Source organism: Schistosoma haematobium, chromosome 1 (assembly GCF_000699445.3).
Source record: "Schistosoma haematobium chromosome 1, whole genome shotgun sequence".
Taxonomy (NCBI): Eukaryota; Metazoa; Platyhelminthes; class Trematoda; order Strigeidida; family Schistosomatidae; genus Schistosoma; species Schistosoma haematobium.
The window spans coordinates 13,438,633-13,465,686 of NC_067196.1; the positions used below are offsets into that span (position 1 = coordinate 13,438,633).

A 27,054-nucleotide genomic window follows, 5' to 3' on the forward strand; every position below is an offset into this window, starting at 1 on the left:
TGATATTACCAAACACCACATGCGATAAAAAATAACTATTCTAAGTTCACAATACTCACAGAAATATTTCTTGCATTGAATCTTCATTATGGCTGATGATCATTTTTTGTATCATTTCAGGTAAACTGTATTGAAAATTAATAACATACATAAGAGTTTCCTAGAGAATCTTACTCAGTTTATAAAACAGTATTTCAGAAATTGTATATTTAAAACGCCAACAAATTAATTAATGTTCTATCATTTCATATATATTAACTGTTTATAAATATTTAAGTTATATTTATGATCTTTCTCTGTACAAGTTACAATAAAGTACAATTACAAACATCTTGGTAGCTGGAAATATAGATCGAAACGAATGAACATTATTCAGATATGGATTCCTTTTAAATTGGTAACCCCTAATTAACGATCGCTTAATATTTATTATCAGGATCAATCGAGAACTATGAAAAAGTAGGCTTGTTGAATTACTTCGCGCTGAGAATTTTATATTGTACAAAAGATCTAATATTGAATAAAGGCATTAATAATAATAATAGTAATTCGTAAATTGAATCCAATATCCAGTCAACATGATCAGTTCATGAAAAATAATATGTTAAACAGCTGTATTTTATGATAAGAAGCTTCAAGAAATATTCCATAAAATTTACATGGGTAATATATTACAAAAATGTAGTTTTTTTATTTTGAAGGAAATTTCTCCCTTCTTACCCATAACTACAATTGGTATTCATATCTTTCCCTTCATTTTATTGATTCCATTTGAATGTTGTGTCAATAAGTGTTACTTATACATTTTTTTCTGAATATGGAAAAATCGACTGATATGGTTGTGAAAATTTACAAACTATAGTCTCTGTAGTATAAACTAAGCATTACTGATCATTATTAACATATTTGCGTAATACTGGTCTGTTGAAGTAAAGTTTAAAGAAAAAGTAGGGGCAGGTAGATGAAGATATAATATCCAAATATGAATTCATTAATTAATGATCACTGTTTCATTGGCTAGCAAAAGCTTTACACTTGGAGTTAGTACTATAGTCGTTATTAATGGCCGATGATTTTTATGGATGTGGGGCAAAATGATCATGGTAATAAGTTAACATTTATTTCTTGTCTCTGTTTAAATATTTAATGAGACTCAAAAGTTCTCATTTTTTCCTATTGTACACTTTTTCTTAAGATGTATTTCTCCTCTTTAGCTTTCAATAGCTTTGATGTTTTTCTTCTGCCATTAATCCAAGCTCTTCAGTTTTTTTCTTACTGTGCATTGGTGACGAGTTTCATACTAGTACAAAATAGTTGTTCAGTACTTTCTTGTTTTCAGTAGTCATTTCAAGTTAAACCTTGATATGTGTGTGTACTAATCCAATAAAAGTATGATTTGTGTTTATATCACATATGGAATTTTATGTTTTGAGTATATCGATAGCTTTAGTTATTATCTCATGTTTACTATCTGAGTATTTTAAGTCTATATTTATCCTCTGAAGAAGTGGCTTATACTAAGTCACGAAACGTCATAAAATCTAATTTTTCTACTCATTAGAATATTAAAAATATATTATTTATTTATATTTGTAAATGTTTATTTTCAAACTGTGATGTAATAATTAATCATGTGATCCAGTTCAATTCTTAACAGTAGTTTAATTCTACTACCATAAAGCAATTTAACAGTTGAAGATCATGTTTAATTTCAAAGTACATTATATCAGTTTGCTTAGGAATAGTTCATTTGAATCTTTACTGGTTAACATGTTCATTTACCTTTACAAACTGGGTGATATAATTGTCAGATCTAAGAAGTACTTGAAACTATGTATTATCACATGAAATACTTTATATATAGACATTTTTACCAAAACTAATGGTAATATATACATATATGTACGACTATGTAATTAACTAAACATTTAGTCACATAGAGATACTCTTTTATAATGTATGTAACTTTCTTTGTTTGTTTTTTTCGTCTAAACAATTATGTTTATTTAATGAATGAAAATATTTTATTCCTACTCAATAATCTTTCTAAATTCCCTAATTACAATTATAAATGAAGAATAAGAAAGAAATAAGAAGAAGAAAAAAACAATTGAGACTCATTATAAAAATGATAGTACTGATAAACCATACTGTAATAATTGTGGAGAGGGAGCGAGAGAGAGGGGGGTGAAAGTACTTAACTACATAATATTCAATGCTTAAACTAAATAAATAGACATACAAACTACTTAATATACATTGAACATTGAACATCGCATGTATTTTTAGGTTTAAAAAAAAATAATAATCATAAAGATAAAAACACAAATTTTTACTCTAACTGATAATGTTAAATAATTACTGATAGTAGGAAACAAAGATGGTAGGTATAAAATGTATCTAACTTTTAGTTACTATAGTTACATAGAGATTTGTTTATCTATGTCAAATCGAAAAATATATATGTTTTGTTTTCATATTCCTTATTACCAGAAATCTATTGTTCTACCACTAGATTTATTTATATATGTGTATATATTCTCGTGTTAAATATTTGTATTAAGGAAGCAATTTTTCCAGTGTGTTAAAAAAACACATTGTAATATTAGTGTTTTATTGTAGTTATCAATAATATTATCGAAATAACTTAATTAGAGTTTGATTCTTTGCCTTTTAGTAAAATATAAAATTATCCAATTAATGATATAGTAAAATTAAATGAAGGGTTGAGCAAGATCATGGGTCGATTGGTGTTAGATATTAACACCGTTGGGTGCCGACCCAATGATTTAGAGGTTATGCGTTTGCGCTTGAGGTTCGCGTGCGAGATCATGGATGAGCATTGTTGAGGAGTCCCATACTGGGATAAAACGGTTGTCCAGTGCTGATGATCTAGTTTAGATTGACTCGTGAACTCAATTGTTAAAATACCACAATTTTCACAAACTTCTATGGTGTTTGGATGAAGTTACTCAAAAAATTTGACAAAGATAACTATATAGCATTCTGAAATATGGAGATATATTAAACTAATATATTTATAAGTAAAAATATTGTCGAAATGAGCCTATAAGTAAGTAAGCTCACAAACCGAGACTGCATGATATTAAGAGGTTAATAGATTTTATTAGAGTTCCCATCGTATCTGACCAACTAGCTAATCTGCTTGAAATTATTTTTATAATAATCTTATTGTCCAAAATTAATACTTCAAGTGATAAGTTAAAATGAAGATAAGACAGACAGTGTGACCGAATCTATAAATAATGGTACTGTCGGATAAGGGAACTGTCTAACATTTTTCGAGAAGAGTTGGTTTAAAGAAAAACCACCAGTTTAACGTACATTTCTATAGATATATGTTTTAATGATGATTAGACTGTGCTTAAAGTAGACGAATATACTTGACGCAAAAATATGTTCGTTATTATGTTTCGCTTTAGTTGTGAGCGAACATAATGTCACAGTAACCAAAGTGGTAATCGAATTACTAGTTTACGAAGCACAAAATGAGTTGAATATTAAACAACACTCGTTACAAATCTCTTATGCTAACACAATCATATAATAAGTAGTAGCATTCCTTGAAAATGATTTACTTTATTTTCAGTGTGATAGTGTGAACTGAGAAGATAATCCAATTTAGGATAAAATTGGATGACATTTGTATTGTGGTAAATTTAACAATAACTCAAAATGGGCTAACACGTTTTAAAATCAACAAAGCATACTTACCTTAATAGACAATGTTCTTGAGTTCGGATAAAGAATAAAACACACGTTCAATACATCCTTATTTTCAGTAGTTGTTCAAATAATATTAATTTATAACGAAGTCTACATTCGAAGTGTAAAATTAAGATATGCCTGATTTAACAAGCTTATAAATAAATGTAGGACTTCGAAGCCGCTTGTTCAACTATCAAATCTTAGATTATATTTGGTAACAGAAATTCCATTCACTATGGTTTATTGAAATGTTTAACAGTCAATGAGTTCATATGTTAATAGAGAATGAATTAATATACCATATAAAACCAGTACCTGTTATAATTCCCAATATTTGTTCTATGATATTCTCTTATCTGCACTGTATATATTTATAAAACATTCTCTCTACTAATATTATTTCATGTGTAAGTAGAAATGATATATTGCTTGCTCTTGTTTAGCAGTTCTTGAATATCAGTGTTATTTGTGATCAAAACAAACTTTCGCCCAAAATGTATTAGTTCCAAGCAAACATCTTGTTGTGCCGGAAAAACATAAAACGCTGATCACTTATACTCGGAACGAAGGAGCACGGTGATTCCCGCGATGCGAAAATAAGAACACAAGACTGGTGAAAGTGAAGATTTATTAACCCCAAACACTATGACAACGACGAATCAAAATACACTGGTTTATATATTGATTGTACACCCATTTCGATTAATAATTAGGATAAGATCACATACTCAATTATAACAAAGCACTTACTGAGCATAGTTCATGTCAAGTAAATGCAAGAATGTCGTATATTATACAGAAGAGAATATTATACTGAGAAAACAATCAAATACTACACTGAATGATCCTCATGTTGAATCAAAACGGATGTAAAAGTGGATAAAACTCATAATGAGTAATTCAATCGAAAATTGACTTTTCTTTCCATCATATCAAGCAATAATTAATCTACTGGGTATAACTCGGGTCCTAACACATTTATAGTTTTAACAGTCAAATCTAGGACTTGTGTTTCATCCTGTTCAAAACTCTTCCACTGAATATACTAACATTCCTGTTAATACTCGCGTCGGAACTCAATCACAGTGTCCTTCACTTTACACACTAAACTCATAGTCTACTTAATCACAAAGTCCCAGTATACACTCATATTGAACTGATGAGTCCTGGATATAACTAAACTCACATCATAGTTACCTGTAACAAACAACATCTTCTATCTGTGCTAAAAAAACCACCACGAATCAGTACCAATACCAAAATAAACCACACAGAATAAACCCGTACTAAAAAGAAACTGATTAATTAAAGACCTCCACAATAAAAAAAATAAATAAATAAACGGGAACACTTAACATCACCCTTATAAGTATATCAATTAGTTGTTGTTTTTATGGTGGTACTACCTTATACTTTTCATTGAATATAACTAATCAACATAAATCCTTATTTCTACATAAACTACAACTCATAATTTATTTCGTTTTCTTTTTAAAGTCAGATTTAAAAGACGGCAAAATCACCTATTAATTATGTATAAGGATGATTTATTAATTAAATTTAGTTTTAAATAAGAAAACTCTATATAAGAATGATAGTTGGAAACGGATAAGGTTGGATACAGAAATGCATAAATATATCAGATATGTATACGGTATACGGTATTATGGTTCTAAGAATTATCCCCATTTATTGAAATGATTGTAGTAATTAAGTAATATCAGTAGTATAATTTTTTTCTTTTAAATTGAGCCTACAAATTTTTTGCCCATAGAAACTATGGTTTAGTTGAATGATGTAACCAGAAAAAAAGGAAGAAAAACATTATCACCAAGAGGAAAAATGTTTTTTTTCTTTTTTAAAAAAATATTTAATTTTTATACGCAATTGAATAATGAATTCTTTGTAAATTGTTTAAATTTAATAATGAATGAATATTAATTTGCATTGATTAGAAAGCGCACATTTATGAATTCTCAATACAATGCTTTTTACTAACAATGTTTCATTCTATTTTATAGTTTAAATCATGAATTGATCTTAGATAAGTTAGTATTGAAACTGTGAAAATACTGGATAGATATTTCAACTTAATATACAATTGCTTAGTAATACTTATCTACGACCTCATCATAACGGATAGAATTCAGGATATTAGGTCTAGTGTGAGTAGGCATCAGATAGTGTACAAATGTTCAATTTTGAATCAGTCGGTGATATCTCTCAACTAACTTTCATTGATTGTTGTAGATAATCGTCTCACAGTCGCTATAAATCAATTCTAATTGTCAGTCTCTAAACTTATATTAATAAGGTTAATCAGTGAATATTGCTTCCAAATGCCATGGTACGGCCGAGAGTAGGGAGAGAGAGCTCTCCCACTCGAAATACTCTCACATGATCACGTGCATGCTATCACTGCCACGGAAGTCCTACTCACTACCTTCTACTGGCACTACTGTTGTTGACCAAATCGAAAAGAAGAAAAGTCAAGGTCTGGCGTCTTAACCAGATTGGTGAACACGGAGAGTCCATTTAGGTGAGTTGGAAAACCCTGATTCCAAATCAATGGTGCACATGGACTCCAGGATCTTGAAGAAAATAAATGAAGTATGAACCAATCCTTGGTCACTGGCCACTATGTAGTACTGCATCACTTGACGTTGCTCCACTCTCTTGTGGATCATACCTTTAGGTCAAAGGCTCCGGTTGTGAACCCTAAGAAAACTACCTGCTTCAGTTTGGCCATCCGGACAGTATCCCAGCCTTCATAAAAATCCAATGATTTGTGTGGAGCATATCTATCGAAATTATCTACTATTTGTCACAGTTAGAATAGCTGTTATTTTATTTTGACCTACTAGGATATACTGAGTAATACTTAGAAGTTGTCTGTCTAAAGTAGTGTTGTAAACTGTATTTCTTTTACTGTATTCAAAAAGTAACAGAACACTAGAATAAATAACGAATAATTATTTGCATTTGGCAATTCATTTGGCTTGGTTGTACAAACCTATTTATGTAACCATACGTTTTCTTATATTATTTCTCAATAACCGAATAGGTGTCGTTAAGATATTTTGAGATGAAAACACAAATTTTAACTTTCTATTTAAATAGGGTAGCTGTTTATCAGTTTATATAGTTTATATAGCTTATTTGTTTAACTTTGGCATTTCAAACGATACAGTTAGCGACTTATCAGTAATTAGCTTGCTACTATCCGTTAATTTGGACAAGAAAATAGCACACTTGTTAAACAATACAAGGTTTTGCATATTAACCAGGTACAAACAGTCTGAAAGAATTTTTGACCTTAACTTTGATGGTAGCTGAGACTCAACAGAAGGAGATATCTTAATCTAATTACTTCATTCCATTCGCATTAGAATTTTTCATGTACTATATGGTTTCGCGATACCATGCATTCTATCATGCCTTGAGACTGACTATAATCTTTTCATCCTAAGCCACTCTTTTAGATCACAAATAACTAAAAGAAAGTCTACTCCACTGAACTACTTTAGCTGAAAAACCAGTAGGTTCTGGTTTTAATATGGGAATTATTACCAACGCAGTGTTGGAATTCGGTCATATCGAAGTTAGGACAGTAAACACTGATTTCACTAGATGACTGTCGTACAATACCACGAGCAGAATCAATTTGGAGCTGTCGACCATTGGATTTTAATCCAATTCGACTACCGTAAAGCCTCGAAATCTCCGATTTCCAACGGTTATCTATCTACATTCATATTTTGATTATACTATCTTTAACTGAAAGATTTCAAGTCTCAGTCATAGGATTAGTGTTTGTTTACTTGCTGTTACTATCGCCATCATGATTACAGTTCAAAATCTACCTCATAATAACTATATATATACAAGTACCTGAGTTACACACATATTTTATATTATTCAATATTCTCATGATATACAAGAAAATAACTAGTAAGAAAACCAAAACAAGGCTATGAACAGTTAGTGTTCACATCTATAAAACAATCAATATTTAAAACAAACGATTTAGTGAGCTTTGTTCTCCATCTTATATACATAAAATTGAGATTTAATTGGCCAAAATAAACAGTTTAAAATCCAGGCCTTGCTGTATTTGTAATCATAATATCACATCTGAATTAATAACATGTTTTCATTCTGAATGATGAATGAAATCTAATGACTGACTTACTTACTTGCTTACTTACGCCTGTTGTCCCAATGGAGTATAGGCCGCCGACCAGCATTCTCCAACCCACTCTGTCATGGGCCTTCCTTTCTAGTTCCATCCAATTGTTTTTCATTCTATTCATGTGTCTCCATTTCTTAGCGTAATGTGTTCTTTGGTCTTCCTCTTCTCCTTTGGCCTTGAGGATTCCAAGTGAGGGCTTGCCTTGTGACGCAGTTAGGTGCTTTCCTCAGTGTGTGTCCTATTCACTCCCAGCGCTTCTTCTTAATTTCTTACTCCAGTGAGATCTGGTTTGTTCTCTCTCACAGTAGGTTGTTGCTAATAGTGGAAATCTACTGAATGGATCGTTAAATCTAGATAATCAGTTGAAATCAGCAGCGAACTCAAAATGTCCAGTGTACATATACTGACCTCATTCAAAGTGATTTACGAATAGGCATAAATATACAAATGCACAAGTAGTTACCATTTTGGTAAAATATATTGGTAGAATTATTCTTCTTCAGGATTCATAATACAGATGAATAAGGAACATCGTAAATTTCAATACTGAGTAATTTTTGAATAAACGGCTATTTATTCTGTTTCAATCCTCCCCATTATCCAATATATTGAACAGGTAGTGAGAGTTCTAATGAAGTTTTTTACACTAAACAAAACATTGAGTAGTTGATGAAAATGTCATTTATGTCATATGTATTTTCTGAATAAATTCTTAGTACATTAGTACGAGTAAGTGAATGTTTTGCATTAATTTACTGAAAAGTTTGCTTTATATATCGATTATACATACGGTGTAGTGAATGAGAACACAAGTGGGGACAATTGAATGTATTTAAATACAAAATTACAGAGTATCTTAGTAAAATCTGACAACCGTGAAGTAAATACTTCATTTGCAAAATGTCAGTCAATTGTCCCAGACTTCATTGTTCCTTCATTTTCACACCAGTCATCCTCTGTTCTCGTTCTGTTTTCTTCGATCTTCTTAACCTTCTCCTGTCACGTATTTTACTTTAGATTAATGATACATAATACTTATATCTATCGACATCAGTAGCACACACCACAATGGCATTAAAAATTCGGTTTCATCATACGGTATAATTTATTGTAACTGGTACCTTCTTCCTTACTCCTATAAACCCTCAGGCGTCAAACATCAAATTGTATACAGTATAACTTGATAGTAGACTACGTTCTTGTTCACCCTTATAATGTGATTCCTTCGTCCCACAGACTTTGTCAGAGTTCTTGACATTGATTTTAATAGTTTAGGTTCGACAAAAGTGATCTCAATCCGTAATTATGTCGTAATGACTATCTGAATTGCTTAACTCTGAAAACATAAGGTCGTAAAGATAACAGAAATGTTCCTATTTTATACGTTTGAATTCATCTGTATCACTAGGGACTGACCAGTCCCATTCTTTAGTGTCAACAACGGGAAAATACAAATCCTTACTAGTACTTTGTCGTAATCTATTTGTCATGTTAATAAGATTGAATTTCTATTTAAATCATACACAAACTGTTACTATGTAAACTGTAGCTACAGAATAAATCTTACTAGTGAATAAAATCATCTGTAACCTAGCGGATAGTTAAAAGATCTATCTAGCGTATGTATCGACTCTAAACAAATTTTACAAAGCTAACGATGACTTATAAAATATAATCTTTGCTTAACTGACTTGTAGTTGAAACTGGAGTCCCAAATCTAATTATGTGTAATGAAAATACAAAGACTGTTGATTTGGATTTATTTAACACCCAGAATGAATCATATGATGCATAAGTATACTGATCTTCATATTATTTATTCATTTTCAGATTTGTGTAAACTGAACTGAGTAGTATATAACACCAACAGATCAATAATTAACTATGTGAACACATTTACAATATCATACAATTAGGTATTTATAACCATTGGAAATAACTAGTTGACTAAATGATATGACAATTAAAAGTGATTAACTGTCGTGGATGATTGCTTCCAATCGTACTTCGGTCAATTAGTTCATTATTCTTCATATCAACTGAACTTGAATCATATCCAATCAGCATTTTATTAATTTATTAATTTTTACCTAACCAACATTAAAGTATGAATACTGTACTTGGTATTGTTTGCTGGTATTTTCCCATTGATCTTAAGTACTGAAATCGATCAGTTTTCTGTTGGCATATGTACATCCTGTGCGGATTGCCTCAATATTGACTTAAGTCTCAAGCATTATAAACAAAGATGGATAGTGGCTAGCAGTGGAATACAAGACGTGCGTTTCATTCTATTTTGGGACTTGTCAAGCTGGATTTACCTGCATCCCAGAGTTGATAGTCACCTTGGAACACCATCGCATTATACACTTATCTACAGAGTCCTGATAGCCACCTGCTTGTACAATGGGGTGAATTTCAAATTCACTCAGTACTGTTTGCTTGTATCATTTCATTGTTGTATAGGACTTCAAATGATCAGTCTCTTGTTGGCATATGTGCATCCTGTGCGTATTGCCTCGATATTGCCTTAATTCACAGGCACTATAAGCAAAGATGGATGATGGCTGGCACTGGAATCCAGGAAGCGCGTTTTGTCTTATTTGAGGCTCTCCAGCTGGAGGTACCTGCATCTCAGGTTTGATGTTCACTCCGGGACTCGAACCCAGTACTTTTCGCTTAAAATGCTATTGTGTCATCTACTTAGCTACTGAACATCAAGTTCGCAATGCAGGTACATCCAGTTGACGAGTACCAAATAGAACGAAACCTGCGACCTGGATTCCACTGCTAACCACTATCCATCTTTGTTTATAATGCTTGAGACTTAAACCAATATTGAGGCAATCCGCACAGAACGCACATATGGCCAACAGAAAACTGATCAATTTCGGTACTTAAGAACAATGGGAAAATACCAACAAACAATACCAAGTGAATTTACTGTACCTAGTAGTTTTTTCCCAACAATATCTAGTGTTTGCTGTATTCCTCATTTAAATATTAATGATGAGTTTCTATGTATATATATACCTTAAAATCACTTATAATTTAGCGGCAGATAGACCGGTGATAAATTTCAAACCATATTCCAACAATACATTAATAATTATTTTCTAAGTAGTTAATTATAAATATTTTAAAAAAGATTTTTAGATAAATTATGATAGTCTGCAAATATAAAAGGAAATAAAGTTTATAATACTCTATTAATTTGATCTGATAAACATTTTGTATGAACCTAAAAACTGTGTTGATTCATAAAAAATAAAAAAACAAAAAGATCAAATGAGTATTACATAGTGATGTCTGTAATTAGGACAGTAAACCAACTTCCAGATTATACAATATATAGTTATAATAATTTACTATTTATTTAGACACATAAACACTGATACAAGGAGGCACCAGACAGATATGCTCCACATAAATCATTCAATTTGTATGAGAGCTGAGATACTGTCCGGGTTGCAAAACTGAAGCTGATAATTTTCTCAGGGGGTCACAATTGGAGCAACGTCAGGTGGTGCAGTACCACAAAGTAGCCAATGACTAACGATTGGTTCATACTCATTTATTTCCTTCAGGATCCTGGAGCCCAAGTGCACCATTTGTTTGGAACCAAGGTTTTCCAACTCTCCTAAGTGGACTCTCCGTGTTCACCAACCTGGTTAAAGCACCAGTTGCATATTACTTTAACGTCAGTCCCTTTTTTTGAAAAATAACAAATGTAATTTAATTTTTATTCACCTCCAAGTTTACCTTTGACTAAAATTGTCTATTGAGAACAAATCGGATCTATTTAGTGATCAAACGCATAACAGATAGTAATCTAATCTAAAAAATGCCTTTCTTCCTCAGCTTATTTTATACAAGTCAGTCAGATGCAAATTCTTTATAATATTATTCGGTTTCTTTTTGTTTGTTCGTGTTTTTCATAGAATAACATCAATTTTCATGTTTAGAATAGTGTAGGTGATAATTATAACAACCTTTCAAGTTAATAGTTTTGAATAATTTTTTTCTGATTAGCGTTTTTTAGCTAGTTAGCTTTCTACGGGATGGAATCACTAACCCCGTACACAACCTTCCCCTTTATCCGGGCTTAGGATCGGCAGTAGCTCCAAATGGGCTCCAGGCGGAGTTGACCTATCATTTTAGTTCTTAATATGTCATGATTGAATGAACATCATAACTTTACTGAATGCCTAGATGAATGATATTCATCCTTCATTCTTCCTTCATAAAAAAATACATGTTTCATAGAAGCATACAGATTCACGGAAGATCAAATAGTTTCTGTTTATGTATTGAATGTAATTGAAAGTAATATTTCTGTTAACCACTTTCCAATTAGTAGAACAGACGTATCTAAATATTGTTTTACTAAAACGAATTGATGATTGAAGTTTTGTTATATTCCAATTTACTGAAAAGTATCTCAGTCTAACTATATTTGATTTTAATTTCAATATTCTGAGCCAACAATTAATAACAGGATGAATATTGGACTATTTAAATATAAATGAATTGGCATTTTTAACTACTGTTTGACTCAATATAATACTATTTAAGCCAAAAGTGCGTAGATTGATTGTTTTGTATATGATCATGCTATTAGGAAATGAAGTTAATCGAATGATCTAAATTATTAAAGATAATTTAAGAATGTGACATATATTTTGTGGTTAATCAATTAGACTGTATAGTTTGTCTGTGTGTTTTAACCTTCCTTCGTATGAAGTAAGTCTTGAAAATACTCAATTCTACTGTTTATATAAACGTAACTATCACGTAAAAATAGATTTTTTTATTGTAATGTACATGCAGTACAAGTCTACCCTCAAAAAGTAAAGTATACTATTTTTAGAAAATTAATTCGATAGTTGAGTAACACTGTCATTTAAAGAAATATCCATATAAAATCTAAAACCATCAGGATACAATAAAACGATACAAGTAGGTTGTGGAGATTAAGTTTTGATTGAGATCATGAACCGATCATTGTTAAACAACTATTGAAAACCTGAAAGTACTGAATGACCGTTTCGTGTTAGTGTGGGACTCAACAGCACATATCCATGATCTTGAAAACAGGATTCGGTCTCACGCGCGAATGCCCAACCTCTAGATCATAAAGCTGGAATTTAATGGTACTAATGGATGCCGGCTCATTGGTCTAGAGGTTATGCGTTCACGCGTGAGACTGAAGGTCATGGGTTCGAATCTCGTATGAGTGATCATGGATGCACACTGTTGGGGAATCTCGTACTACAACAAAACGGTCGTCAAGTTCCTGCAGGTTTTCAATGGTAGTCAAACATGAATCGGTTCATTATCTGTATTAAACACTAATTTCTGTGTAATGACAACGAGTCATCTGTTTTTAGAAATACAAGTCCTGAAGATAATGCTATAACTGAAAGATTTTATATTTTTGTGATAGTGTTATGATATTTAAGCTAAACAGTTTAATTTTGAAGCCGTTTTTTTGTCATTCCGAATAAAATCTTCAGTTAATGCAATTTGTTCTACATACAGTATTAGATTTTAAAATTAAAACACAAAGTTCAGCGAAGGGATCCCTTTTCAACGAATTTATTATCAAACGGTACAATCGTATATATATGAAAAAATAGTAATTCCGTGAGGAAATGTGAACACAGTTAACCAAGATGACGTAATAGAAAGATTATAATACTAGATTATGTAATACGAATGATAACAATAGATTTAGTGAATATAATATGATAATTAAAATGTTTTCGTTATAATAATTAAAGGTCATAGGGGTGTAGAAATAAATAAGGTGATATGATGAGCATTTACGAATAAAATAAAATAATGAGAATATAAGACATAAGTAAAGGGGGAATGCAGTAATCATAATAATAACAATAATAATAATAATAATAATAATAGGATAATCGAAATAATTAAGGCCAAGGTAACGATAACGATAAGACGTACTTCTTTTGTACGCATAGTTCTGGTTTAAGCTCCTGGACGGTAAGAGCTTCGGCTATTTTTAAGAGTTGGATACGAAGAAAATACCATTAAAAACATTCACCTATATTACAAATCTTCTCAATCATTTAACACTTATCTTTTTTACATTAATTTAGGTGTCATGAATATTGTCAAGCTCGATTAAATTTAATCTTCGATTCATTAACTGGTCATTCAGATTTACCATCTTTAACTAGAAAATCAAGAAATTTATTTGTCAATAAATTAAGTCGTCATTCATTATACCGATTAAGGAATCATGAAAATAATCTAATGAAACATGAAGAAAGGCGAATAACAAAAAGTAGAAATGTAAAATCATCAAATAACATCAATATTCATAATACTGATGATAATGATATAAATCAAATGAATAATTTTCTTATTGAAGCTGAACAATATCGAATGTTATATAAACCTGAATTAGTATTTACATTCAGATTAAATCGTAAATTAATTCAATCATTAGAATTAGGTGAATCATTAATTGATGGATTGAAAAATGTAAGTTTTGAAAAGTTGTTTTTTTATTTCTTTATAAAAATGTTATTCTTAAATGGTGTCTTCTTGGATAGAAATAATCACTGAACAAACATTTTGTCCACGTTTCAATTCTTTTTGGGTTATAATCTGCATGAAATTTATTTTGTATTGTTTGTTTGAATCTTCCCATGGATGTTCAGGATTGCAGTTGATCAGTCTGTTGTTGATATATGTGCACCCTGTACGGATTGTTTCGATATTAAGTTACAAACATTATATAGACAAAGATAGTTGGTGGCTAATAGTGGAATCGAGGATGCACAATACTACCTGTTTGTAGCTAAGTGGGTAACGCTATGGCATTCTAAGCGAACGATACCAGATTCGAATGATGGAGTGATCAATAAATCTCGGATGCGGATACATCCAGTTGATGAGTGTGCTGCTAGCCACTATCCATCTCTGCTTATAATTTATATTGTTTGAAACATTAATCTGTTTGTTACTGATTGTGTAGACTACTAATGTGACCTAGGAAAAGGAAATCAAAGATATTCAGTATAATTATGTTATGCTTTCCAACCAATACATTTTTCCTGCTTTACGCTATGATAATTCATTTGATAAAGAATTTCTATTTAAGAAGCTTTTAAGTTATCTAGTAAGTCACCAAAATTACCGATATACAAAATACTGTCACATAATTTCTCTTCGATAATAACGATCAACAGAATTCTATTAATATCAATCAAGAAAAAAATTTATCCAGCGTTTATTCCACTTCTAAAAGATCGAATTTTGAAATTGGATAGTCAAACGTAGTCTACAATTTACTGCATAACATAGTTTTTCGTAGTCTTCTATACTCATCAAGGAATATAAGGTGAATTCAACATGTTAATTCATCTTACAAATGAGTTTTGTTTATTGGACGTATAGGTGGATTACAAACATGGAACATAGTATCGAAATCTTGAAAAGAAATAGTAACAATTCAATGAACAAGTCAACTGTTTTATCACCCAAATTTATATTTCACTCTTATACTACCGCCCTAATGACTATCACAAATATTTCATCATGTATAAATGGTTATTCATAAATTGAAAATCTTTATATTGTCTTAAGCTGATAAGAACAGCTATCCGCCGTCTTAGTTCTGTTTCGTCACATTTTAAATAAAAAGAATAATGTATATATTCAAAGTAACAAATTATATCTGATGTTAATGAACATATGCTCACTAGTGACTGTCTCTAAGAGGTATTTATCTGGAGTTCTAGTGGTAAGCATTGAGTAGTAGAGTTCAACCGGGTGAGTTGTGAGATCGTAACTCACTGATGATAATGTTGGATGTGTCGTTCAATTTCGTGGATTAGTTGAAGCTAGACATTAACATCGTTAGATGCCGACACAGTGGAGACCGATAGGTTGTTGGTTCGAGTCTCGTGAGGCGAAATCGTGAATGTGCACCGCTGATGATTCCAACAGTAGGACGAAACTGTCGTCCAGTGCCTGCAGACATTCCATCATGGTCTAGCTTCAATAAACCCATTATCTTAACTATTAAAATTACTATAATATCCACAAAACCCCTTCTGATATATGTCAATACTAAAATGAACCTTATATGAATGATATCAATAATACTCATAGATATTGAAAGTAGATGAAATAATAAAAGTAATCCCCAATTCTCTATTCATACATTTATCATTGAAGTTAGGGTCAAGTTGAATTTAATGTTCATTCTGTTGTATTTACTATTAATACTAAAATTATTGTTATCTATTTAACCCTTGATTGTGTTATTACTTCATTCAGTTTCTTTTTGTTTAGTTCTACTATTATTTGTTTACTTGTTTATTTATTTGGTTTTTTGTATTTTGTTTACTTTCTTATTTTGTTTTCAAATAGGAATACTTGTCTAAATGTATTTCATACTGTTATTATCATTACTATTGTATTTTGAATGATCCCCTTTTATGTTTATTAGTGTCTAGGTTAAACAAATAGTATGTATGTTTAAATAATCTTATCTAATTTTGTTTATTTTTGTTTTAATTCACTAGTTAACTTGTTGTTTATGTTTCGATTATTGTGGATATGTAGTTGTTTATTTATTTATGTTTAAAGAACATCATTTCGATAGAGATTCAAGTTTAAATAGAGAAATCTGTATTTTTATTTATGATTAGGATAAATCAGACAGTCAATTGAATGGATTGATTGAATGATAGACAGATAAATAAGCAATTGAATGTTGAATTCCCTCCAGAGAACTGGATATCTGAATAATAATAATAATAGTAATGTGTAATCCACTGTTAAGTTTCTTTCCATCTTTTTTTTCACTTTATGGTAAGAAAATAAAAATCAGGGGCTTTTTCATTAATGAATGTTAAGAATGAAAATAAACTAATGAATAGTTTGTTTGATACTGTTTTTGTTGTATAATGACCTAACAATAACAATATTTAAATTATCAGAAAGATTTTTCTGGAGATGTTGGTAATTCTATAGTTAAATTCATGAGTCCATTGAAGTTAGACCAGCATGAAAAACGTGGAAGTACTGAACGGCCGTTTCGTCCTAGTATGGGACTCCTCAGAAGTGCACATCCACGACCTCGCTCCCCCAGAAGATTCGAACCCAGGGCCTATCAGTCTCGCGCGTGAACGCTTAACCGTCAGACCAATGAGCCAGTATTCAACGGTGTTAATGTCTAACTTCAACCAATCCACGAAATTGACGCACCGCCCAATACTAGGACGAAACTGCCGTTCAGTACTTTCAGGTTTTCCATGGTGGTCTAGCTTCAATAGAATCAATAATATTTAAATTCTTAAAAATGTTTAATTGTAGTATGTTAAAATGAAACGTTTTTATAAAACGTAAACAAAACGAAGTGCAATTAATATGGCAAGAACTGACAATGATTTTTTTTAAATTAAAGCGATCGGATGATACTGATTTTCATCGATATCATGAACTGATCCAAGTTATATAGCTATTAAAAACCTGGAAGTACTAGACGACCATTTTATCTTTGTGGGGGACTCTCCGGTGGCATGAATACACGTTACACAACACTCAGGTTTCGTGCGCTAACGCAACCAGTGAACCATTGAACCGTGGTCTATCGATGTACAAGTGTAACTTTAATCAGTTCGTGATATTGCGTGGCGATTTTCCATTCTCTTCAGTGAATACCTTCTTGAGATCCAGTATGGTTGAACTTCGCAAGTCAGGGCTTCTTACCATTTGTGATGTAAACAATCTCATACCGTGAATTTTGTTTTGGTAATATTAAGTGAGAGACAGCTAAGAAGTAACCAAGTATAATAATTTCGTCCTTAAAGCCGTTCGAATTCTATCAGTTAGGTTGCAATAGGAATGAACGTAACGGTCAGTTGGAGGACAAATAACTTAGTGTTGAATATTGGTTTTTGAAATAACCTAGATCCACCTTTCGGACAATTGCCATCTAGCACAATAATTAGATCCAGTGTACAACGCACAGAATATAAACGCCTGTGAAGAGAGGATTAAAGATTGTGGTTGAGATAAAGTCTAAGTGGCAACTAGTTCGAGTACCTAGGACATTATTAGACCTTCTACACTTTACCAGTTATGTAGATTATGTTGAGCTACGATTCGATATCATTGAACAATATCTAATTTAAAACATCAAATAGTTTTGGAACTAAAGCCTCAAGTTCTACGTTCACATTCTATGAAACGACATATAATTCCATAATAAAGATAATGCTGTTTACATTGACATTACACTGTGTGGTGACTAACGTCATGTTTGTCTAGTCATTTTTACCGATCAAACATTATCAATAAAGTTTCTGTGTGCCCACTATTCTCAATGAGTCGACATCACGTGCACTATATTTTGCTGTCAGCATAAAACCCAAGATCTGTGTTTCGTGCTACTAGGAAATTTCAGTGAGACAAGGTAGCAACTTTTTGGTTTTGGGGTTAACGTTAGTCTTGAATAAATATTATCTTTAACATTAAAATAACCTTTATTCATATATATTTACTTACATAATTTACTCATCGTAAATCAGTACTGATTACTTAATTGAATATAAACTTAATTAGTATAGGTCAATACACTTAGTAAAATGTAGAGTATCACTTTTAATAACCTATAAATAATATATACATATGTATTAATTATGCCACTTAGTAGTTAATTACCGTCATGCTTATTAACCATTAAACTGAATATTTGGTAAATATCAACTCAGGTTTCCATTACTTTTTTAAAAATGAATGTTAATTGATACGAACTAACTTTGGAAATACATTATAAAGCTTTGTAATAGAAATATTTATTTGTTTAGAAAGTAAACAATATGGTGTGATTGAATACGTATATATCTATTTAATAGTTGAATTCATGAGCCAATTGAAGCTAGACCACCATGGAAAACTTGGAAGCATTGAACGGCTTTTTCGTCCATACGAATGTCTGGATAAATTTTTCGCTTCAGCATAGGGCTCATCAAAAGTGTATATTCCATAACTTTATATCCGGAAATCGGAACTAGTAACTACAGTCTCGTGTGCGAAAACCTAACCTATAAACCACTAAATTAACACTTAGTAGTGTACAATTGTCTAACTTCAATCAACTCATAATTTTATACAGTGCTCATTCATTGCCTGAGTTCGATAACTATTTTACATCGGACATGGTTGACATAATTGGTTATTGTTTCATTGGTTTAGAAGTTAACCGATAGACCAATGATCATGGATTTAATTCCTAGATTAGTGATCATAGATACTCACTGTTGATGAGTCTCATACTAGGATGAAAACGCCAAGTATCGATTTTTTCACAATTCTTAAATAAGGTTTAAAATATTCCAAAACCTAGAGAATATAAGCTGATCTATGAATAACGTATAATAATTTGTTATCTTGAACATAAAAACTCCTAAGATAACAATGAAAATAAATTCAATCATTATAAGATTTCTATAATTAAACAAGCCTATCATCTTCATTATGAAATCAAAATAATAAATGGCAAATTATAAAGTACCGTTATGAAATAAGAAAGAAATGATAAAATTCATTTATGATTTCTTTTAAAGCAGTCACAAGAATACATATATATTTCAACAGTGTGTGTATGTGTGTGTGTAATGACCTCATTCTTGGTTAAGATTCATAAGAGTGATTGCCAAAATATAATTCCCATTGAAATGGAATAAATGTAATCATAAATCAACATTGAACTAGACAACAACAACAACAACGGTAGCAACAACGATAACAACACATATGTACTGCACAAATATCATTTTCTTTTCTCTTCTCTTCTTTTTTTTCTTTCCATCTCACAAAAAAATTATCTTTCCTTATATAATAAAATACATTGAAAATAAAAATAGCAATTGTAGATTGGAAGTGAGTTTTTATAGACAGATGTTTCAATAATAATAGTAAAATGTGGAAATAAATTAAGTCAAGTGAAATATGGTGAGGGTTTGTTAGTTCTTTACAGTAAATAATTTTTTCTACAGAAAGACATTTTGATGAAACTAACATTGATGAACGACCTTTGAACGACAGTGAATTGACCTTGAAAGTGTCCATCTAATAACTAGGATCAAATAAGGGTTATAAACTAGTGTAAGGAATTAGAATTATGATTTATAGTTGATGATTATGGTTAGGAATTAGATTTAGGGTTTTCATCATGAATTGATATAAGTTATAATGCCAAAACTCTGTGACCAAATGGATGGATGAATTTCGCGCCAAAATTCGAGATCTGTTATCTCATATCTGATTGGTTTGTCCATAAATGATCGTCTTGCCGAAAATTTTTAAAATGTAACATCAAAGAAATATATAGAATAATAAAACTGTCATAGAATAGGTGGAATGAGGTTAGTAGAGGAATACAGAACTTGTGCTCTATCTCATTCGTGTATGAATTTCATTTTAATGTGTAATAGTTAGGATTATCCTGCTGTTGATAATTTTACGGAATTCTCATTTGTCTTATTTGGTATATGTGTATCTTGTGTGGATTGCCTTGAAATACAGTTTTGGATCCATCTCCTAGCCACGTTATATTTATTATATATAAACTAATGACATAATGGCTATATCAAGGTAATTCACACAGTATGCACATATGCCAACTAAACATGATCAAAATTCCATCAAAATATCAACAACAAGATAATGAAAACTACTAAAAATTAAATAAGTGAAATAACCAACATAAGGAGATATTTGATATTAGATGTATAATTATAATAATGTATAATTATAACTACAGTGGTGTGATTTTTCAGTTGTCCATTCGAATCTGATAATATTCAGTATGGTATTGTGGAGATTGTTGAGTTGAACCGATCAATGTTAGACTATCATTGAAATTCTGAGAGCACTAGACAACCGTTCGGTCCCAGTATAAGACTCTTCAGCAGTGAGAAGCCGTGACTAGTGGAGCTGGTACGTGTCACGTGTTAGGCAGTTACCTACCGAAGACAATGCAAGTTGGTTGCGCAACATCGCGGAATGGTTGAAGTTAGACATTAACATTGTAGGATTCTGGATTAGAGGTCTAGAGGTTAAGCGTTTGCGAGCGAGACCAAAGTTCCAGGGTTGAAATCCTGTGTGTTGGATCGTGGATGTGCACTGCTTAGGAGCCTCACACAAGGATAAAACGGCCATCCAGCGCTTGCTGGCTTCCGGAGGTGCTCTAACATTAATCGGTCCATGACCTCAATCAAAACTTAGCAATCCGCACAACCCTGCACTGCTAAAATATTTAGTGCTGTCATCCATGCTAGTGGTATATGACTTAAGTTGTCAAAAAAAGTTAACCTATTTGATTTGCTAATAGTATTGGGAGTCACTGACACATTTCAAAATAAGATTATTAAACCAGGAAACAATTGATTTACAAGTTTATGAAGTCAAACCATGATGTATCACTATGATGAATAAAAAAATTTACTTCATTATATTCATTCTAGGAATTACAATTCGCTCTTTATTATGATTGTATTTGAGTATATTTTTCGTAGTTGACTTACATCAGCAGAAGAACCATTGTTGTATTCTGGTCTGGAACTTCCTAACTATGTGAAATTAAATCCACACACAAGAATTCACGAAACTGAGCGACACATCCACCATTGTCATCAGTGAGTTACTATCTCACTACAGACCCGGTTGAACTCCACTGGTCACTGCTTCTTGAGGAGCCCCACAATAAGACGAAACGGCCTTCCAGGGCTTCCAGGTTTTCCATGGTTGTCTAGATTCAGTTGACTCATGATCTCAACTATTAAAATTACTATAATTTTTAAAAAAAACCTTCTGACAACAACTTAATTATTGATAGACTGAAGTGAATATTTTAGTCTCCTACATAAAAACACTTTACTTTTCAATTATATTTCTCATCTAACTGAAATTTGATTGGGGCTAGAAATGCGATGCACTAGATAAATACTTAGTTATTCAGAAGCTAAGCGCCCGTGTACCAGGTCTAAAGTATTGAGTCAGATCCCGTTAGTGTCATGAATGAGAGCTACTGAAGAGTTTCATATTAGAATGAAACAACTATCTACTGTTTCTTGATATTCATTAGTTATCCAAGATCAATGAGTGATTTATTCTTTAAATGAAATTTAATTATTATCCTAATCTCTCTAATTCAGATATTCACTAAGATATCACCTTCATTGGTTATCTTACAAATCTGTTTTATATAATCTTGTCTTTTTACGAGTACAGTTATTAAAGATTACATCATTTTAATAATAATAAATGTTGCCCAATGTTTTCAATATGAAAATACTATTTTAATTAGTAGAGATAACAGGTAAAATTGTCTAGTTACCATCTGTTCTATGCACAAATTAGTCGTTCATATATATCAAGTATTATTATGTATTGTGTCTTTAAATGAAACAACTCGTATAAACAAACTAACAACAACAACAAAAAACAAACAAACAAAATTTACACATCACTATGGTTTACATTATGCTTGATTATTGTAACCTGTAAGTTTAACTATCCTAGATTTGTTACTAGTCATAAATTATGTAATATCTTCACGTTGTTTTTTGGTGTGTGTGTGTGTTTGTTTGGTGGGAGGGGGGGTAAATCTCAAAATTTTAGTTCGTATAAACACTATAGATTAACAGTTATAGTACTCGAATTCGAAATCTGTAAATATATATATTGATAGATTGAAGAGGATGTAACTTGGGTCTATGAAAGATATCATTTCCACTTGCAGTAATGAACGTTAACAAGATTTCTCAAGTAGTGAATCATTTTCTTATATTACATTAGCTGTAATTTCATCTAAAATCTAAAGTTATCAATACTAGGACCTATTCAATAAAATGAGCAAGTTATGATCCGAATCTAAATTTGTAGAGAATTATTCTCTAGAATTATTGTAATGAATGAGAACAACAGTGTGGAGAACCAAATGTATTTGAATATAAAATTACAGAACGTCTTAGCAAAATTTGAGAACCATACACTAAATACTTCATTTGTAAACTTTCAGTTAATCGTCTCAGACTTTATTGTTCCTTTGTTTTCACATTTATCATTCTCTGTTCTCGTTCTGTTTTCTTTGATCTTTTTAACTGTCTGCTACCAGGTTTTTCACTTTCGATTGATGATATATACTATTTATATCTATCGATATCAGTATATATATATATTACTAATAATGTATGCCTTATAATTAAAATGAATACTATATTAATGAATTTATTTCCCTTATAATTTTAGTTTAATATTGCTCAAGGTACATGTATGCGAAAATTAATGCGTATGCATTATTGTGCATTATGCGCTGGTGAAACTTTAACAAGACCATGTCCTGAATTATGTTTAAAAATTTTATTAGGTTGTTTAAGACCACTTAGTCAACTTAATCCACAATGGTATCGTTTCACAGGTAAGATGAGTTTATTTTATATTTATGAATCATTTACAATGTAATCACAAATTTATTAGATAGTTAGTTAAATACATTTTAGTTGATAACTATCAAAAGGGCTTATCTAAAATTTTAAGGAATTGACCCCTCATAATGTGATTCTAGATCTATTAGTACTATAAGACTATTCATATTGAAATAGATATTGGAAGTTATAAGCCGAGTTGAATGGTGGCCAGGATGCGTATCTCATGTCATTTGTACTGTTTCAATCTTGAATATCAACAGCTGGATAACTGAATGCCTTCTTAATAACTATAGTGTTTTTTTATTGATAATGTATTTAATTATTGACTTACTTATTTCTCAAGATGAATGCTAATAAGTTTATTAATTCATTGCAATGTACATAAATCAAAACACAATGTTACAGATACCAATTCTTTACAATTAAAAGGCTTGTCATACACAAGTCTCATGAACCTTGTAAAGTTAAAATATCAAGTAATTATATTCCGAACAATACTGTTTTTAAGCAAAGATGGATAGTGGCTAGTAGTGGAATCCAGGACACACGTTTCGTTTTATTTGGGACTCGTCAACTGGATTTAACTGCATCCCAGAGTTGATCTTCACTCGAGGACTCCAACACAGTACCGTTCTCTTAAAACGCTATCGCGTTATCTACTTAACTATTGAGCCCCGATAGACACCTGCTTGTGCAATGGAGTGAAGTTTAAATTCACTTGGTGTTGTTTTACTTGAATCTTCCCATTGTTATTTAGGACTGCCATTGATCAGTCTCATGTTGGTATATTTGCATCCTGTGAGGATTGCCTCGATATAGCTTTACGTCACGAGCTTTTTAAGCAAAGATGGATGATGGCTAGCAGTGGAATCCAGGACGCACGTTTCGTCCTATTTGGTACTCGTCAGCTGGATGTGCCTGCATCCCAGAGTTGATGTTCACTTTAAGACTCATAGTTTGTCTACAGTTCAACTACTGAAATAATAATGAATTCACAGTAATATTTTCCTTTTAACTTGAGAATCATCAACAATGACCATATTTATCCGGTATGACCTTAAAACCTATGAATCATTACGTTACTGCTATATATTTAAGAGTAACTCAGTTGGAATCTAATATCATTTTAACATAATATTTTGATTTCATGTTATTAATAGGTTACTATCTCACTTCTGAATTGGTTAATTTCCCACATATAGATTTATTACTAGTACAATGGTAATAAACCTGTACTTTTCTATTATAATATAGAGATACCATCAAACATTCTAATTATTTCTGTGAAACTGTTTCAATCAAAAACTATTTGAATTTTACATAACTATCTCTCATTAGAAAGCAACTTGTTATTATTCAGATATTAAAAAATGCATGTTTTATTTTTGTTTTCCTAATCTATCAATAGAGCTTAATCTTCTTTGAAACAATATTGTATTTCTTGTAATACATTTGACCTAAAAACAATATTCTATATTTGATAGCTTACCTTGTTGTTACTGATTGCTAAGATGATTACTAATTAAAACATTCACTAGTGACTAATCAAAATATAATCACTGTCTTATACGAAAATTATTCAATGTTTCAATGGTGCCAAAGTGTATACCAGTCAGTAAAAAAAAAGGTTAATCGCAAACATGACCTTGTGTGTATGTTTGAATAATAAACTGACAAATAATTAATGAAAAACGATAAAGCAAAGATGAATAGTGGTTAGCAATGGAATCCAGGATGAGCGTTCCGTCCTATTTGGGATTCGTTAGCTGGATGTATCTACATCCCAATGTCGATTTTCACTCCGGGACTTTGCCTGAGAAGCTTATGACTTAAGGCAATATCGAGGCAATTCGAACAGGATGCAAATATACCGACAAGAGACTGATCAATTGCAGTCCTTAACAACAATGAGAAGATACAAGCGAACAAAACCAAGTGAATTTAAAGATTGTTTTTGTACTTTTTACACCTTGTAAATAATGTAATCAGAAATAGCTGTTCATCGCTGAAAATAACCTGAGTAGTTTAAAGTTCAGTTGTATTATTTTTACCACACTTACAATGTTTATATTAAACTCAAATTTTGTCACTTGGACATTAATGAAATGTTTGAAGTTGATCATGTCTGGCTTCCTAGAAGATCCCTAACTAGGATGAAAAAGCTTTCTAGTTCTTATTGGGTTTGAATTAGTTCTCTTACTGATTTTAGATTTTAACTGAAACTTTTTCCACACTAATTAAATGCTCAAAACCTACTTAACAAAATATTCTGTGATATCGTAATTAAGTACCAAGTTGAAATGTTCCTTATGAGAAGATATATAATGAACTGGTAAGGCAACCGAATCCTATTGCGTAATCATTACTTTCATTGACCGAATTTTCTAGCCAGAAAGTTGAAGATCAAAAAACGTTTTTTCCCGAATGAATTACAGTAATAAATCACCAATCAATAATTAATCTCAGCTACTAATTCGAAATAAACTATATTGATTAGAACAGAATATGGTTACTAAGTCCACTTCTCTAACATTCTGGTACATTGTCTGATGTTGTGGAAATTTCCATTATGACATTTAACAGAAGGAACGAATGGAACGAAAACATTTCTTTTCAATTAGTTTTTCATCATCGCTCTACACTCATAGATATTGTTGTCACTGTTATCATTCCCACCAATCTGGTATTACTCTTTATAATTTCATCTTTCGGTGAAAATCTCTTATGGGTAACTTGAATCGATGGATATATTTGCCCAAGTTCTATATTGCCTATGATTCACCTGATTGAAATCATCCACAGTATTAGTTCTTCTCCTCAACAGTTAAATAATACTTATTGAGCAGTAGTGTTACGTAATAATTATATAATGTCACATTGATTATAAAATGGTATTATGTAATTAAAAACAGAGAATGATAATGATCAACGTAAATAGTTGATAGTTGGGCTTATAACTAAGTTTCAACTGGGTGCACCAGAAATATTGAGCCAAATTATATCTTCCATAGCAGTCACTGTCATAATCAGAGACATTTTATTTTTGGTGAGCTATATACTATTTCTAAAGTTTTACTACAAAAAAGAATTTCATGGATTTGACAAGATTCAGTTTTTCTTTTGCATTTTTGAAACGCTGAATAATTGTGTTTCACTGGCTTCGGTAAATATTTAGACATATTGGCATATAATTCCCATCTAAACATTAAAAACAGGAGGTTCAGCGAAGAGATCTCTTTTCAGTGTTTTATGCAGCAAAGCTTAGAATAACGTTCACTAGTAAGAACCTGTTTTCTCTATCCGTAGAGGATAGATATCCCAGTCTGTTCGCCTCCATGTGCATCTATTGGTTCATTTGCTCTTATGAGCATGGTACGTAAGCTATAGTCAGTGCTTGCGTTCAGCTCAGATACGAGAAAAAGTCACAGTGTGGCTCTACAAGGATGAGAGGAAAGAAGTTTCATTCTTGAACATCTAATCGACTGTAATCACTCTATCGATCCACAGGTTGGTTTTAAGAATGTTTATAAAATTCATCTAAATCCACCTAGGTTTCTTCTTATTCAACTCTTTAAAATGGCAGAAGCTCTTTGCCATCCATGATTTAAGGCTAGAACTGTTTGTACAAAAGAAGTGCACCTCATCGTTATCATT

At 31.4% G+C, this 27,054-nt stretch overlaps 1 protein-coding gene across 1 annotated transcript in view; it reads left to right on the forward strand.

Moving 5' to 3' along the window:
• The window catches only part of GPC3 (Glypican-3), a 109,536-nt gene that overhangs the window by 60,703 nt on the left and 21,779 nt on the right, over positions 1 to 27,054 (forward strand). The window contains exons 4-5 of the mRNA XM_051210605.1: positions 14,047 to 14,434; positions 23,222 to 23,390. Coding sequence (XP_051073184.1) covers positions 14,047 to 14,434; positions 23,222 to 23,390 — 557 coding nt within the window. The remainder of the gene's footprint in view (positions 1 to 14,046; positions 14,435 to 23,221; positions 23,391 to 27,054) is intronic.